Source organism: Pezoporus occidentalis, unplaced genomic scaffold, assembly GCF_034315485.1.
Source record: "Pezoporus occidentalis ecotype Australia unplaced genomic scaffold, CSIRO_AGI_Poc_V1 ctg115, whole genome shotgun sequence".
NCBI lineage: Eukaryota > Metazoa > Chordata > Aves > Psittaciformes > Psittacidae > Pezoporus > Pezoporus occidentalis.
Genome location: NW_026912940.1, coordinates 3,114,907 through 3,133,303, shown reverse-complemented (window position 1 = coordinate 3,133,303; position 18,397 = coordinate 3,114,907). Strand labels below are relative to the sequence as shown.

General features: G+C 36.0%; 1 protein-coding gene across 3 annotated transcripts in view; it reads right to left on the bottom strand.

Annotated features, from left to right (window-relative positions):
- Window positions 1-5,380: 5,380 nt before the first annotated feature.
- Window positions 5,381-18,397, bottom strand: part of GALC (galactosylceramidase) — a 34,622-nt gene continuing 21,605 nt past the window's right edge. For all 3 annotated transcript variants that reach the window (XM_062638856.1, XM_062638848.1, XM_062638865.1), the window contains 10 exons: window positions 15,778-15,933; window positions 14,735-14,859; window positions 13,617-13,744; window positions 13,057-13,146; window positions 12,580-12,669; window positions 12,088-12,232; window positions 11,406-11,586; window positions 10,136-10,299; window positions 8,267-8,343; window positions 5,381-6,468 (listed from right to left, as the gene is read on the bottom strand). In XM_062638856.1, coding sequence (XP_062494840.1) covers window positions 6,325-6,468; window positions 8,267-8,343; window positions 10,136-10,299; window positions 11,406-11,586; window positions 12,088-12,232; window positions 12,580-12,669; window positions 13,057-13,146; window positions 13,617-13,744; window positions 14,735-14,859; window positions 15,778-15,933 — 1,300 coding nt within the window. In that variant the 3' untranslated portion in view covers window positions 5,381-6,324. The remainder of the gene's footprint in view (window positions 6,469-8,266; window positions 8,344-10,135; window positions 10,300-11,405; window positions 11,587-12,087; window positions 12,233-12,579; window positions 12,670-13,056; window positions 13,147-13,616; window positions 13,745-14,734; window positions 14,860-15,777; window positions 15,934-18,397) is intronic.

Here is an 18,397-nt window from a genome sequence, read left to right as displayed (position 1 = left end):
ACCACTGAGGATATTACGCTGGTAGCGATCCCATATGGGTGGCACTGAGGAGTATGTGGGGCAATAAAGGTAGGGAAGAAAAAATACAGGTGAGATGACCTGTGGTTTGGCAGCTAGGATGCCAGAAGAAAGTTCAGTAGTCTACAGGGTCCTGCTGATGCCTCCTTGCAGACCTTGGTTCAAATGAATTCTATTTATTACAAAAATCAGGTTCCAGTGAAAATGTATTCAATTTCATTAACCACAGACAATGTGGCGAAATCCAGTGAAGGGACAATATTCAGAACTACCATGAAGAAAAAATATTTACATCTTTCAAATTATGGCATTTGAAAGGAGTCTCCCACATTGGTTCAGTAACACTGTAACAGAAACTCCTATTGGCTTAGGAAGTTGGTATTCATAGTCAATGTATCTATGTGAGAGCATTCATCTAATCCAAGCTTTTGAGCCTCAAGGTAGAAGCACAGGTGTTTAATGAAGAACTCAAGCCACCCTACGAGTAAATAGTAGAGCTCAATAAATAGACACATTCTGCAGTACCAACCTTGCTTTTATTATGAATAGGGAAGAAAAACTGAAATATCTCCCTCCCCCCTTTACACAAATCATAAATGAAAATAATGATGCTGTTTTTTTTAAATCAATAGCAGAATAGCCATCTACAAAAGAGCAGTGGAAGCCCTTCCACCCTTTTGCCTCAGCACTCAAGCAAGGCAGGCCCTCAAAAATACACAACATGAAAAAAACCTGTTTTGGCAAAGAGAGGGCCTGAATGATCAACAGGGTATTCTCACCCTCCTCCTTCTGGGACAGAATTGCCCTGCTGTGTTGAGCACATTTCCTATAATGCTGGCAAAACATTTTTTTTTAGGATAAAGTATCAGATGAGCAGTGAGGAGAAAAAAAAAAAAAAGGGAAGTTGAACCATTAAACAGCAATCATAGACTGAAAGGAAATAGGCAGCTTATGCCAGAGACACTGCATCCCAATGCAGCTTTACAGATCTCTGCACCAAGACACTTGCATGCACCTCAGCTCAGCACAAAACCTGTCTGATCTCTTGCCAGCGAACACTACCATTTATTGCTCTCACTACAAGAGCAATCACATCAGAAGGGAATACAGACATCCTTAATAGGATTTGCTGTTCATCAATGCCACATGCTCTTTCAAGTCACTCGGTTAACTCTCTATAATCAAGCTAAGAAGTTACAGAGCTACTCCTGTGAAATCTCACATTGACTGATGTAAGTGGAACTTCCCAAAATCTTGGAAGGAGTGTGGCAGTAACAGAGAAACATTTCCCTTTTCTTACAGCTCTGCTGTTATGCTATTAGAGAAGAAACCTTCTGCAACCAGGAACAGGGTTGAGTCCCACATCACAGGCATGCCTGTCAGCCACATAACCTGTTGACATGTTTTCTAACCTTTTCTAATCCTAATGTCATTGGAAAATGGCAGTGTCTATAATTAGCTGAGCAACATTTGCTTTTTAGCAACAATAAAGTCTTGTATCCTCTATATGCACTTAAGTTATTGTTCATGGAAAACAGCATGGAAGACAACTGCATTTCCCAGCAGAATCTGAACAATGGTTCAAGTTAAACCTGGAGTGTTCTTTGACTTTCTCCATATTTTTTGAGTACATGTGCACAGAGCTTGTTTTGGGAGTTTTGTTATTTGTGGTTTGGCTTTCTTTTTTTAAAGAATAATCACGTTGGTGTTACCTTCTCTGTCTTAGACCATCAAGGGTTCTCGGACCATAACTGCACAGAGTAGCCTAGTGCACCAGGTTCCATTTTCTTTTGCAAACTCTCGAGTTAGTACCACACTGAGCCATCATCTACTACAGTTCTGCATTTTGCTTCATTTCCCAGACATACGTCCAGGCTTGCCTGGGGTGTACCAAAGTAAAGGACAGGGTTAACACACTAGTTGAAAAGCTACTTCAAGCCCCCTGGCAAAACTGATGTTTGGGTTCTGTATCTGTTTCTAACCTTATCAAAATATAATTCCTTGAGGGTAAAAATACTGTTTCACAATTGTTTGTCTAAATCACTATGAAAACAACACAGAGTATCTTGGCACATAGTGAAAGCTTGGCAACACAGATGCAACACACATTTTCCTCTGCTCAATTGCTAGTAGGTAATTGGGTTTTTTTTAAAGCACAAGTTGTAGAAACAACACCTCTATTGTTTCAGTGACACTTGAGCATAAATGGAAGGAGCATATCTAGTGGCAAGGAACTTACACTAAATTTTTATGCACTACTAATATGCGCAGGATGATTGCTACGGTTCCAGCCACACTCAAAAAGCATTTAACCTTTATCCAAGATATCTTTGTTGGCACATGATATTTCTTCTCATCAAGTATCAAAGCACAATACGCTCCAGGCTTCCTGATGATTCTGCTACAAGCCTAGGAAGTCTTTAAAAATTAGGGTTTGGTTTTTTTGACAACCTCACCCCTACTCCCAGCATGTGCCAGACTCGTATGTACTTACAAAGCAGTTTAAAAATCCAACACCCAAAAAAAACCTCAGAACCTCAAAATGAGGATGATAAGGTCTCTGAGCACTGTCCCTCTTTTGCCATGCTGCTGAAACAGTCAAAACCAGCAATAATTATGGTGCTGTTTTCATAATATATACACAGAAAAATGGATTCTGGATAGGAACTTTAGCTAAACCAATGAAAAAATGAGTGAAAACAACCAACGTGCTGCTACCACCCAATAAAACTGATTCAATCAGGAAAGAGCAAACCAATACCACTCCTAATCAAGTGCTGAACTAGAAATTTACTTTTGATACAGTGAAATCAGGAAGCAGCTGCAAAAAGAACCATCATCAGTAGCCTAAAGTAAGAGAGTCTCCCATAGTTTTAAAGCAAAGGACTCCTGGTGTTTTGCAGGAATTTGAAATTCCCAAGAACTGCTCATCATGTCCAACCTCAAAGGCAGAGTGGCAGACAAGGGACAGAATTGATTTTGATGTAGTGCTTGTATAGGTGGTAGCACATACCCAGCTACTGGAGGACAGTATTTCCAGGGTAATTCAAATCTACTGCCATGAGAGCCTTGAAAACATGGCTAGCCCTATGGAATTTCTTCCTCCCCTTTTAAAGTTAAACCTTAAGTTTAGGGTAATTAATAAATAATTTTTTAAAAAAAAAAGCAATTAAAAAAAACCACCACATTTTAAGATAGATTCAAAAAGATACTCAAAGTAAAGAAGCCTCATTTAAACTTTAAAAGTACATCTGTACAGCACTGTTTGTTTCCATACACAGAAACAGATTTTCAGCTAAATCTCACAAGACCGTAGTACTCTGTAGCTTTCTGTGACTGGCCCTCAAATATAATTTAATTCCCTCAACTAAATTAAAAAATATAAAGAAGTAAAATGTATATTGAACGCTAAAAAATAACATTTTATCAACAGCACAAGCCCTAATGCATATGGATTTTGAGATATTTGTTAATGAGCGCTGTCTGGCTATTCAGTGTCAGAAAAACTCTTCCAAACCAATTAAGTTAATGCCAGGCATCTTTATCAAGAATCACAATGGAAAAACTGTCAGCTTTCATACTGGGGAAAAGCAAGACCCATTTACAGAAGCATTCTGCACAAATAAAGGCATTTTAAGTGTTTTATTTGTCCATCTGGAATGATTAGTATTTATAACCAACAACATAAATCTACCCCTCAGTGAAAGACCCGACAGCTTGTTATTGCCAAACATATTACAGCCTGCTGAAGGGTGAAGAATTACAGACATTAAAAGATGAGTAACATTATATCACCATTAAATTACTTACTCTGCTCATAACAGTTTAATCATCAAACAGTATAAATTAAGATTAGGGGAAAAAAAAAAAATAATCAACACTTCCAGTGATAAAATACATTCTGTTTAGTACACAATGTAACAGTACAGTTTATTACACTAGTGCATTAAAAGGTAAAAAAAAACAGGACAGCTGCTCTGGAATAACCGCATCATTGCTGATCTCTCTCCTACACAAACACTGCCTGGCAGCCACACAAGTTACCAGGTAGCCTCCAAGAAGTATCCCACTAGGAAAATCCATCACAGATAAAAAGTTCAACAAGAACTACTTCTCCTCTACTCATATTACATGAATACGAGGACATAAAATTAAATTCCTTCACATCTGGAGTTACCAGTGACATCCCTTCTGAAATAAGCAAGTAATGAACAGATTTGCATCCAAACTTCAACCATCAAATGAAACTGAAGTGGAAAAACAGCTTTCATTTTTCACCCAGTTAAGTTATTTAATGCTTGGAAGCCACGTACAGAGTTTAAGTTTAGTGGTTTGAACCATTTTTCAAGGTTACTAGCATGTATGAAAGTTGCATGTATGAATTATTTGTAATCAATCAATAGCAGTGTAACAGCTAAAAAATTTTTACTTATTAGAGATGGAATTTTAAGAACTCTTCTCCAAAGGCTAATTTGGAAAATAATCTCTATAAAAGTTTTTCAGTAATGATTTCTATTTTGATTATGATTGATACTATGATTAATTCTGCATTAGATGACAACTTTGAAGACTAAAGTTAACACTTACTGGAATCAGCCTTCTAAATAAAGCGGATCAGAATATTAACCCATATAAATCAAAGTATACTGCAAATCTGTTTATCAAGATATTGCCTGCTATGGACAGCCTCATACGTCCTGTCAAGCATGTGGAACTACTTGCTTGTAGATGACACAGGATATGAATTTGAAAAGCAGAGGGACATAGGTGGCATATTTATTACCTTCATACAAACTGACCAACAGCAAACAGAAAAAATTCAGAAGCCAACTGAATTTCAAGTGTGTGTATGAAAATCTCATTCAATACCTCACTATGTTCTCAATAGTATCAATCCTTTTTTTTTTTCCCTTCTGTTGTAGCACATAAACTTGGGGAAAAAAAACAAACAAAAAAAAACAACACACAAAAACCACCAAACAACAAAACAAAAACAACCACCACCGAAACAAAACAAAAAAAAAAAAACACACCACACAAACCAAACAACAAACCCCCCAAAACCAAAACCAAAACCCACAAACAATGAAGCAACAGCAAAACAGAATCCCTTATTTCCCAAGGATCTGAAATTTCCTCTGAACTTCATGATGCCCAGGAGAAGTTTAAAACCAGACACTATTGTGTTGATCTGACTGCCTGCCACACTAAAAAATTCTGTATATATCCACCTGCTGTCACTTACCTTATTAATAAATTGCAAGCTTTTATAGGCAAAGCCTGGGGTTTTAGTTTTCTTTTATACCAGGATGTGATAGTATCCATATCTTCTCTGTGCTACGGTAATTTATCTTAAGCTAAATAAAATTATTATGCCTTTATTTTCTGCTTTAACATTCAGATGCATCAAAAGTGAGAGATGGTCGCCCAAACTACTAGGAAAAAAAGGCCACTTTTTCCACACATGATCTAACATGAAAGTAAGCAGTCTGCTTGCCAGCATCCATGATGCAAACTTATGATTCTTTGCACGATGCAAAAAACCCCACAAGGCTATCATTAACAAACTGCATGTTATGATTTCTTTTCATCCATTTCAACCATTTCACTGGAAAGAGGAGGTAGTTTAGAAGTAAGGCACATCCTGCTCTGCCTGATCAGCCATACGGCACATTTCTATTCCACTAAAAATATGATATATTTTATTGCTGGCAATGAAAGTTAGAAGAAGTAATCAGGAAAAACTAATCAAATGCACTTGGAGTATTGTACTGTCTAGCCTCAGACAGCAGCAGCAAACCAGGCAAAACATCTTTTTGTTTTTTTCTATAGAAAAAATAGGTACTTCATCCAAATTTGAGAAAGACACACCTACAAAAGTATAGGGTGACTGGCTCATAAGGCTTACTGGCATTTAACTTTCTTTCAGAGTGAAAGGAATGGACACAATCATATAAGTTAAAAATGTTCTCTTCTATTAACTTCTAAAGTTATCTTAAAAGTGAGCTAGGAAGTTACGATGTGGTTATTGAGAAAGATTTAAATCTATCATTTTGTTTTCATCATTACCATGAACTAAAATTTACCCCCAAAAAATCAAAGGGCAAAACCCCCACAGCAACCAGGGGAAAAAGTTACAGTCATGTTGATACCTACTCAAATAAACCTTTAGCAAATAATAAGGACAGAATTCAGATTCCTTGCCAACAGTTCAATCTCAGCATAGCATTAAGTTGTCCTCAAAGTTTGAACTGGCTCTTATCCAAAGTAATACAAGAATTGGGCTCCCTAAATGCAAAAGCCACTTCAGCTAGCTTCAACATGAAAGTTGTCAAACTGTGCAAACTCAAAGGAGCGAGTTCCAATAGCAGCCCAGCCGTTACTTGGTTGAGAAATGGTGACATTCTCCCAAAGAGGATAACCATTTAGCAGTCCTGAAGCAGAAGTGCCCTGTCAAAAAAAAAAAAAGTTAGCTTTGTAAAATCCAATGACTGTGTTGACACTGAGCCTACTCACATGGGAGAAGAGACAAGGCAGAAAGATGTCAACTTTCAACATTTCACACATTTTCCATGCAGAGTTGCTTCTGACTATTGCATGGAATCCTCCAGTGCCTATCAGCTCTGTGAAACAGATCTAATGTCTTTAGAATGAATATATAAAAGGCTCGTCTTCCCCTAGCTCTCGACTTTGTAAACTCACTGTGCAATCTGAAAGGTAAACTGGTTTTACGCTTCCATATTTGTCAGGCTCCCCCAGACAGCCCAACTGCCTTAAGTGGATATGATATACCTGGCACCAATTCTGCAGAATTACACAAAAGTCAAAAGGAAAGACACATGTACTTTAGTCATTAAGCTGAGAAGAAGAGAGACAGTAGAACTTTCAGGTATTATTCAAGTCGTTTGGAGCCATTAAAATTGAAAACAGTTTCAGGAAAAGGTACAATTTATCTTGCCAGGGTTCCACTAAACAGTATTTAGGGAAAAAATAAAAAGTTCAGTTTACTCGTATTTCTTAACCTAAAAGACAATTACAGACATGGGTAAAAGCAAAGAAGCATTTCAAGGAGTCAGCATAACAATTCTTTAAAGTGGATCCCACACTTCTATCATTACACAAAAGACTTATTTGGCAAAAAATACACAGATAGAAATTTGCAGCATCATCATTTTAAATTTACCATCACTGTTTTGTGTTTTAAATGATTTATGTTCACCTTCAGTCCTCCATTCACGTTAGCAAAAATACCATTTTACAGACAGCAATCGCTGTCATAAGTGTGGGTGTACAAAACCCCAAACTAAACTAGAGTAATTCCAGTAAATGCCTCAAGTACAACCATGTTTCTGTCTCCTAGTGTGAAAGCATAAAAGATGAAAAACAGCTTCTAGTGCTTACTGACTTTTTAGGATGAGGGGAAGACTCAATGCATAATTTTAAAAGAGAGTTGGCTTCAGTAGACAATCTCCCCACCTAGGATTTAAGATTCCCCATGTTTCAGGCCACACTGCAGTTGCAAAGGTCACATTGGGCAAATGAGACATTCAGCAGAAGGACCTTAAAGCCTTTTATATTCTTGCACCAATGCCACACCCAGCTAAGCACACAGGTATATGTAAAGGAGAGCCTGGGACTACTTTCCTCACCAAGTGACTATGGCCAAAAGGGGTGGAGTGAGGGGAAGGGAAAAACTGTGGACAGGCTTCTCATTAATGGTGGCCTTTTTTTACAGCCCATGCTTTTTCAATACAGGAAAGAATGATGGCAGCTCAACTGAGTTTGCAAGTGGTTAACTAGTTCCACAATCAAGGCCTTATCATTTTGTTTTTAAATTCATGCAAAGGGATTTGGCGGAAACTAGATTCATAAAACGGACTAGTTTAGTAGCTTAATGATGAGTCTTCAGAACAAAGCCAGATCATGATCTTTTCATTAAACAAAAGATTGGTCTCTCTAGTACTGCTATCTCCAGCTTTGAACTCATCTTTCCAGTTATTTTTTATACCCTCTCCATTTTCTCAAGATCTCTAAAAATACTGGCAACAGAACTTGATTGACTTAAAATACCAGAGATACTGTGTTTTAGATGTGGCAAACTAATCACAGATTCATAGAAAAATTTGGGTTGGAAGGGAACTTCAAAGGCCATCTAATACACAGTCAACAGTATAGCACAGTTATGTCTAAACCATTTAGGACTGCAAGTTTCATAACTGGTTTTCTAGCTTTTTGCCTTTGTCCTTACCTGAATGTTGAGAGTAAGTGTATGCCACGCATTATCCCGGACACCAGAAAGTCCTTTCATTAATATTTCTTCTCCGGCTGCAAAACATGCTTAAGGTCAGCAAAGTGATATTTCACCCCTTTGCCAAGATTGACAAAAAACAAGCTAGCAAAAGCAAAATACCTATTTTTCAGAAGCATTCAGAGCTGACATCTTAACAATTTCACCTGCAGCATGGAAGGTTTTACATGAAAATGTGGATTCTGCATTATCAGTGCATTCTCCTGTTTTGACAGGACCTTTTTTCCACTGAAATATCCAATGTTCTTGGGAATTCAGCCTGAGACAAGGATTTCCTCTGCTGAGGGTATGGGTCCATGAAGTGTAACAGTAGCTACTGCTTTGCTTGTTCTGTAGATCTCCTTGTTTATGTATTGGAACTTTTTTTAACTTGAAGGGTCTCAATTGCCACATGATATGATTTAGTTCTACTAAAAATTTAAGCTAAACAAACATTAGGTGTGACTGACACCTTGAGGGAAGACTTGAAAAAAATTAAGTGCTACAAGTAGAATCTTCAATTATTCATTGGACAGTTTCAGCTGCAATTTAACATCCAGGCTCCTTTCTTGAAACATAAAGATTACTGAAAATAGCTATAGAGGAAAAAATTACCACATTGTGTAACAAGTGTCTCAGTTTGAAATAATGAGATGGCTAATCAAATTCCTCTCATTTCATCTAGGAAAAATGATTTTTGATGGCCAGAGAACCTAACTGGGTAATGTTATGTCTTATTAAAAATAAATCCTAGAGTCGATTCTAAACATGTGTAGTTTTTCACATACGGCCAAAGCTTAAGTTGCTATGGAGTTAGACATTGCAGGTTTCCTAGGAGCACTAGTATATTAAAAGAAACTAATGTAAAGCCTTCTTTACACTACCCATCCATGGCAAAAAAGAGAACAAAAAAAACCCACCCATACAAAACCAAAAAAAAAAAAAAAAAAATAATAAAACGAGGCGAAATGAGAAACCACAGCTAACAAATAGAGGACGAGACTACTTTTAAGGTCAAGTACCAGGTCATTATAGGCTGTCTTTATATCAAATAAACTGCAGATCTAGAAGTTCCCGTTGACTTATGAGAAACTATTGAAAATTTTAATTTACACTCATGAAGTGATGGGAAATGCATTTAAACAGCAAAGCCTGCCACTATTTCAAAGCAAATTAAAAAGAACTTTTGGTTACTGATGAAGTATTATGACATACACTCTTTCCTATGCCCATCAAGTGCTCTACAGATGAACACAGGTAGAATATGCTCTCACTACACTGAGCTAGAATAACAGTAGAAGGTATAATTTGTGGAAACAGTAAGGCACCCACCATCACCTAAGCCAGATGTAGGCACATTGTCTTGCACTGGTCTACAAAACAGGCATTTCAAGCAGGATTTTCTTTTTAGGCGTAGTACAAGAATATAGAGCAAACCTTTCTGTATTTAATATTTTATCATTATTTATCTGTGTTTTATATGTATTTATAATTTTATTATAAATTTGTATGATAATTTTTTTATAAATTTTCAAATTTTTATTATAAAATTATTCATGATAAGCAAAATAAGTTACAATTGCTAGTGTAAAATAGGCTTTGCTAGCAGAAAAAAAAAAATTGAAAAAACAGAAAGCTGAGGCTGAGATGCGGACCAGCCAATAGATGCTTTCTACGCATACAAATTGCGGCCATTATTAGAGCACAATAGGTTAAATTCTTAAGCGATGACAACTGAATTATGAAATCTGAATGTTAGTAATTTTTATCAAGGCTATCAAAATGACATGTCCATACAAAAAGCATTCACCTTAGCAAAGAGCTGCTTACCTAGGTCACCAGTGACTCGGTAGGTGCCATCTGCAAAAACCCAGAAGAAAACTCCTTTGGTACGTCGAACATATATCCCACCATTATCAACTCTTCCTGCAACAAATACGCCCCCATCACGTTGTTTTTCTATGTAGATGTCACAAGTGACTGTCATATTTACCCTGGAAGAAAAGGTTAGTGTTTTAAGAAGCAATAAATTGATTATTTTTTTTTAAAGTAGGCAGCAAGTAGAAGAGCATTCCCTACATTGTACAGCAAACTGTTCGAGGAAAGATTTAGTAATCCTAATTGTGACAAACGTTTTTAAACAGAATGTTCAAATATGTTGAGATTATTTGGTTTTCCTGAGGTGACACTTCAGGCATTTGAGGGATCAATGACTGAATCAAACGAAATTAAAAAAAAACAGACAGAATAGCCTTTTAAAGAAACATACGAAAAGAATTCCAAATAGAAGAAAAAGTTTTAAGCATAAAGTTTATTACTGTTTAGTATTAGTAAACCAATTAGTTAACAGGCTCTTTCCCAAAGGCTTTTTAATTTTAAATAAACATTATGCTAAAATATGCTGCTTGATTCCTCAATCATAATCATACTCTGATCAAGCCAGTAAATCTCAGTCATGTTTACCCACAACTAAAACTTTTAAGCAGCAGCTGAATCAAATCCACACAATTCTAGGAACTGCTCAGAAGATGGCAGCCTGCAACAGGTAACCAAATGAATACCAAAGCTATTCATTGATATGAGATTGATCAAATTGCGAACAATCAAGCAAGAAAACTCAAAATTAACTAATTTAAACGGAATTAAATTTTTGTCCATTTAAAAACATACTGAAACTCACTGCACACTTCAAATCAGGATTTTGATTTGGTCTTTTTAGTTTGCCTACCCAGACCCATTATTCTGAAAAATCAGCTTGAAGAAATATGCCCAGCAGGACATTAGTTAAAAATATTCCAAGACAGTGCAGCAGTGGGCCAAGCTATCATGAGACAAGGTGGACTCTCCATCTTTGCGTATTTTTAAGAATCATTTAGACAAAGACTCAGCTGATCTCTTAGAGTTAGCAATAGCCCTGATCAGGGCTCAATGACTTTTTAAAGTCCCTTTAAGTCATCATTTCTACATTGTACAGAAAGTCTGAATGCAAAAGCCTGCTATCCAAGAGAAATGAGGCTTGTGACACATTAACTGATCATAATTCACATTGGTAAGAAGGACATTTCCCCAGATGTCACAAGAATATAGTATATTTACATACCACTTAAAATTTCCTATGAGGCTGATGGTCTGATCTGCATCAGAAGCCCAAGTGATGGGTCGTTGGACCACCACCTGGCGGAGCGTGAACACATGATCTCCTGGGTCAGAAGCATTTATGAAGTATTCAAATACACCTGTCTGATCTGCAAAATTTGGGGCTTCACTGAAAGGTGGATTACCTATTGAGAAAATAAAACACACATTAACACCAAAACATAATTTTTCTTCTCTGTACTCTTGTTTTCTGAAAATATTCTCTAGAATTATGACTGACTTTATCAAAGCACAGGCTCCAAAGCTGACGTTTTGGGAGTTTGAAGGGGATTTTAGTTTTGGTTTTGTTTTAAAGCAGACCCCAGTTTTTCAAATACACGAACAAAGTAAATTATCATGTTCTCTATCTTCCTGCCAAAAACTAGCTCACTATTGTGATGAGCTATATGATTTGCATCAAGAATTTTAAAACTATTAGTGACCTCCTGGTTAAGACACAGAATTAAATACACCTCATTGCAAGTGAAGAATACAGGTGTAAGCTCGTTAGAGAATCAGGTATAAACAAAAACAAAACAGACATTCAGACCATTCCATTAGGGGACTCAACATAATTATTATTGCCTTTATACATAAGACATATCTGTGTGTGAATTAAGTTTTTGGATAAGAGAATTCTGACTTACGAATATTGAAATCATCTTTGTAATTCGAAGGGAAGGGCTGAGGTGGTGGAGGCTCTGGGTAACCACATTTCTGCCCAGTTTTGAGTGTGGTTAATGTATAAACTTCATCCACATTTAAATCTAAAGAAAAACTTCCCTTCCACACCTGGAATTAAAGAAAGCTCAAGCTGCAAAAAAAAAAAATCAAACTAAATAACAAAATACCCAAGCTCCTGAATTAAAGGAGACCTTTTAAAGTCCTGATTTAAGGCAAAAATCCTGTATTCTTGCCTCAGCATTTAATATCTCTGAGCTATTTTGAAAATCTCTTTTCCCCCAAATTCTTTATTAACTCCAGGTAAGCTTACATACAGCTAGTAAAACTGTCATCAAAAGAGCTAATAAAACATGCCCTAATTATGCAGTTTAGGCTTGAAAGTCAAGGAGTTCCAGCAAAGGGGGAAGAAACACCTGAAACTGCAGAGAAACTGTAATTAAAACTGATAGACTTACCTTTACAGGATGGAGTTTCTGGAAAAGACTAGAGCTTCCAGATTCAAAATCAAGTCTAGAATGCCACACTTGAAGGGTTTTTACCATGTACTATAATGAAACACAATATTTAAAAAAGTAAAGAAAAAAACAATAAATAAAAAAAAAAACAAGCAAATCAGCACAACAGAGCACGCACCCTTGGAATAAATCCTAAAGAAAAATCCAATTGCATTTCTGCTCTGGGGAATTTCTTCTTCAATACATAGATGATTAGGCAGGGAGGCAATAATTCTACAAATTCAGTTATGATGTTACATCTCAGGGTAAAAAGCAGAACCAGAATACTTAACACTTTTCCAGGTTTGCAATAGCTTCTGGTACTGGAGGTAAAGAACTCCAGTTCCTTGCTAACCTGAAATATTGTTTTGCATTTATTTGATTATGGATAGTAATTCATTCTACAAGACTGACCAAACGTATTCAAGATATACTTACAAATGACCCTTTGAGGTAGAAAGTTGCTCTCTGAGGCTTCACAGCGAAATGAGGCAGTGGAGGCCTGATACATTGTGAGTGATTGTAAGTCTGAACAAAAAATAAGGCAACAGAGTAACATACATTAGCGGAATGCATCACCTGGCAATGTTCATGAAAAACATATGGCATAAACTGAAATTAAGACAGCAACGTAGGACCAATTTGCAGCCATTTATTTCATTATTATCTTCATAACTACAACTATACCAGTGTAATATTGAGTACTGCTTTAAAAAAAAAGCATGATTTAATTTCCTCCCAGGGCATGTCATGAAATTAAAGCTAATTTCTGCTAAAAAGATGATATATACATCAGTCTTCAGGAAGATTCAACTAGCTTTTCTAGCTTAGATGTAAGTTTAGATAGAAAAAATGACCTTTAGTGTTCTCACTGACAAAGCTACAAGCATTAGAGAAGATATTTCAGAGATAATGAACTACATAAATCAGGACAGGTTATTAATAAGAAGACATTTCCTTTGTCTTTTCTAGTTTATCAGAATTGTTGATACACATACCATAGTTTCAATTATGATGGTAAGGTTTCCTAGGCCATCTGTCAGGGCTACAAAACTGCCACCTCCTTCTAAGTGTCCATCCACTTGCAAGTACGACCAGCCTGGCTGAGTAAACTGTGTTGTGTGTGCTGAGACAAATCAGAACAAAAATCAGAAGAAAATAATTAAGTCTTAATAAAAAATAATACCGTTTGTGATCTGAATTAAAATTTCTCTCATACACGCTTACAGAACAAAAACTTGATTTTGGGAAGAAAGTAATGGAAGTTGCAAAACAACTTTTACCTATAGAAGAACAAAGATTAATGAATATACGCTCAAGCACAATTAAAAACAAAATAAACTCTGTGGCAGACAAAACAGTAAAAATTATACCAATTATTTAGACAGAAAGAAAACACTACACCACTGTGTAAGTCAATCATGTACATGCAATATGAATATTTATCAAAATTTGTATATTTTCCCAAATCTCTCTTATATTTTAAAATGCTTTTACATATGCAGGTAACTAGCTGAAGACTGAAAATGAAGGCTTTTGCCTTGTTTCTCCTTTATGGCATTGCACATGCTACTTGCTCTACTGAACTGTGGCAAAGACCCTAAGATATTACAGAAGGACTACAAAGTAGCCAGTGAATCCATGTGGCTACAGACATACTCCCCTTTCCCCAAGCACAAGGAAATGCTAATTTACACAAGCCAAGAATCTCCAGCAGGACAAGAATACAGAGATTCTTTTTATTTTCCTAAATTGATAGACATCAAATGTCTACTTAGGGATTAAGAAAAGGAGGAAAGGAACTAGGAGAGCACACTACCTTTATGGGCACTTCAGATCAAAATATTTTAACAGCTATAAAAGGCAGTAGTGTATTAATTTCTTATGTACCTAGTGGTCACATATTAAGATTTCCTTTGCTATAAGATCTTTCTGCTGTCTATTAAAGGAGATTTTCTCTTCTTCTTTTTTAAAGTATTCACAAGGCTTTCCACAAATCTACTTTTACAAGTATAATTTTTTGTACCAAATTAAATGCACTAAATAAATAAAGGCCTCGGAAAATATCATTATGCCCTGTGTTAGAACAGCAAACTTTTGACTGCAAACTTTTTACCTGTAATCCAGATAGGAGCTTCTACTTTGTAGTGGCCACTCCATGGCTCTTGCGCTGTCATTAATCCACATCGACCAAAGGGCAATTCTTCATAATAGCTAGCCACCAAATTCCATGCAATGGTTCTAGAAGAAAAACAGGTTTGTTTGCTCCATTCATATGGACAATATTAGATGAATTTAATACAAGAATTTAATCTTCTTTTATTTTCTCCTCCAGCATACAACAAAAAGAAGCTTAAGGGGAAAAAACCCAACCTTTCCAACCTTAGTGCTTTCTGCTGTGCTCTATTTCAAGCATTTCAGACAGAAAGTCTTATCTTTGTTGTTCCAAAATGAAGTTACACAAAAAAAATTAAAAGCTTTGAATAATTTTGCTTAGATTTTTATGCCTACATTTTCTTTTGGCCTTTTTTTTCTTTTTTCTAGATTAGTAGCAGTTGCACAGGAAACATCAAATTATGTTTTCTGTAACTTCAAGTTATGCATTTTCCTACTAAATAGAACAGCTTTCTTCTAGATTTCTGTTTGGAAAGAAAACATCTGGGAAATTGTAAACATAACAAAAGACTACAGCCTGTCTTAGAATGAATTCTGAGAAAGAAGTTGCGTGGAAAAACTAGATAATTGTATCTGTACCTACTACTTTTAACTGAAAACAACCTGATAAAGACCTTCAGAAAAATACAGATAAATTAGCTTCAGCACTATTTTCTTCCAAAGTTTTTAAGTTGTTGGCTCTTCTTAAGAACATTCTCTTTTTAAACAAATATTATCAGTCTCAAAGGCATCTGAACTCACCTGCATACGCTATTGGATACTGTGGAACAGTAACTTAAGAATACATTAAAACTTGTGTGACTTCTACCCCAGAAAGAGGTAAGGACTGTAGACTTCATACCTTACTAGATTAAAATTCAGAACGAGAGTGGAGAGTTTCAGTTTACCTACTATCTTACCATAGCAGATGCATGTGTTATATAGTACTTTAAACAATCCTTACATATGAAGTTGAGAAAGCAAGCAACAGTGAACAACACTTACGAGGTCATGTTTCCATTCACATAGTTTTGGTTCAGGATCCGAGCCCAGCAGCCGGCACCAACTTCATCATTGAAAGTACTGTAATCTTCTGAAGACCACAGTTTCTTCTTAGTTAACAAGGCATTCAGCACTGTTTTTGTTCCAGGATAGTGAGCCCTACACAATATTTTAAGAAGAAAAAGCACTTAGCAAAAAACAGAAAATGAAAGTCTGGAAGTTTGTTCAGCAGCAATGCTACACCTACTCCAAACTGAAATGAAAGAACAAATTTTCTTTGGAATAATACAAACGGAATAAAAGGAAATGGATTGAGAGAGAAGTGTAATATTCAGTAGCTTATTGTATTTACATCAGTAGATGATTATCTCTTCTGACATATGTCAGCATGTAAGTAAACCTCATTTTAAATACATCATGCAAATTCTGCAAATTGCTAAAGCAAAGCTGTATCCTGAAATGGAGCTTGAAGATTTTCATAACTGTTCTGTGCTAAATAGACAAAATACATGCTACCTTGTACTACCTTAAACAAACCCATAAATGATTATAAAATCAACAGTAGGATACAGTGCTAAGAACTTAAGTGTATGAATGTCTAGGGACCTAAACATGAACCTGGCTAGTTCTACACACTTTTTTAATAAACTCAGCCTTAAAAAGGGATGCTCATTAGACTATGAAAGCTACAGAGGTATAAACTGAAAATAGTTGAAGCATATAATGAAAGCTAATGCTCTTTCCAAAATACTTCTTAGTATGAGGAGAGATGCTTTCTCCCAAATGAAGACTACTGGTTAAACTCAATCACAACATAGATCCAGTGTGCCAGATTAGTCTGACTGAAATAAAATCTTTAAAATCGCTGCCAGAAAACAGGATTCTTATTTTCCCTGCAGTTAGCACACTCATTGAACACATTACATACATACACTAAAATGAAACTATCAGCACTGAGAAGGAAAGGATAAATATTTCCTTTACTATTAGCCTGAAATTTGACAAATCAATACATCTGTGACAGGGACATGAAAAACACCATTTTTTTCTAGACTGACTGTTGGGGCTTTTTTCCATTAATTTCACCTACTGCCCTTCATACACAGCTTCACTGATGATAAGGCAACAGATAGTAGAGATTTTTATCTACATTCCTCTCTGTTTTACAGATTATTGTATTTCCACTTTGGCATGGAAACACAAGTATTACTCAAATACCAAGCAAACTTCTTTGTAATGGCATAAATATGTAGCTTGCAAAGGCAAGGCAAAGAAAGAATAATTTGTCTTTCTACACTCCATATCTTAAAGAGCTATTTCTTAAATATGAAGAGTCAACATTTCTGTGAATACAAGCTGTACTTTACAAAAAGAAAACAAAACAAAAGCAGGGTATAGAGTGCTTTACATAAATAAGATTACACAGGAACACCAACACAAGAGAGAAGAAAAATCAATGTAAACACACTAAAGCCATGGAAATAAACTGGTAAGCAGTGTCAAAGTTACAGGGAGAATAAAGAAGTTTTAGAGGCAGACTCCTTCAGCGTATCTTTATTGGCAGCTTTGCTCCACATAAAACCCACACACTTACAACATTCTTATTTTGTATCGCTGATACACAATCAGGTAAGACAGTTCCATCACCAGTTAAGAAATGAATCATTTTTCTCTGCTCTTAGATGCAATTTCTATTACTGTTAATGAATAAAATTTATACTGTACTGCTTTTCACTTACACTGATGTTAAGCCAAAAGGTGGCAGTGTTTTTTTTTCTTTCATTACTATCTAAACTGGTCCTTAAAAAGTATAGGACAAGACTAAGGTGTGTGTAACTTGCACCGTATGAAAACTAATCTTTTTTTGTTTTAATAAGTGCACCAATTTATTATTTTTAACTTCTAACACCACTGGAAGTGTATCCTTTAAAAAGACACACTCAAATGCACAAAAAGAACACCTGCAATGAGATTGGTTATGTTGAACTTTGTGATTTATATTTAAAGAAAACACTAGATCATGCTACAGCCCTCTTTTAGACATTTTATGTCACTCTACAGCCTCAACAACTAACACAAGCTGAACAGCAAAGGACAGCAGAGTAGCTGTTTCCAGAACAGCATGCTCTGCTCCTTCAGTAACGAAAATAATCTTTTTACTTCACTGGAAATGAAAACTCTTACAAAACAGAAACTATATTCCAATTACTCTCAGGCAGTAATTGGTCCACTCAAGGACATCTACCATTTGGAGACTTGAGTATCCACATTAATGTTTCAGAAAAACCAGACTCCTAAACACCTACCCTTCTTAATGCCTGAAAAGATGGGACTTTATGCATCATTCTTATGATGCTTCATCAGAAGCAGCAGGATTTTAGATTCTCTGCTCAAAAGAGCAGAGATTCAAGCCACAAAAGAGAAAAACATGAAAAGAGAGAGGAAAAATTGATGTATATCATGAAAAAGGGAAAAAGACTGGATCTTGGCAGAGAAAAGGCAACGAAAATAGTAGCTGGAAGAGAATTACAATTAATCTCCCATCCAGATTGTCTGAGACACCTCACAGATCACAAATCACATTGCTAGTCCAAAATTGATTTTATGTACATTCATTTAAAAT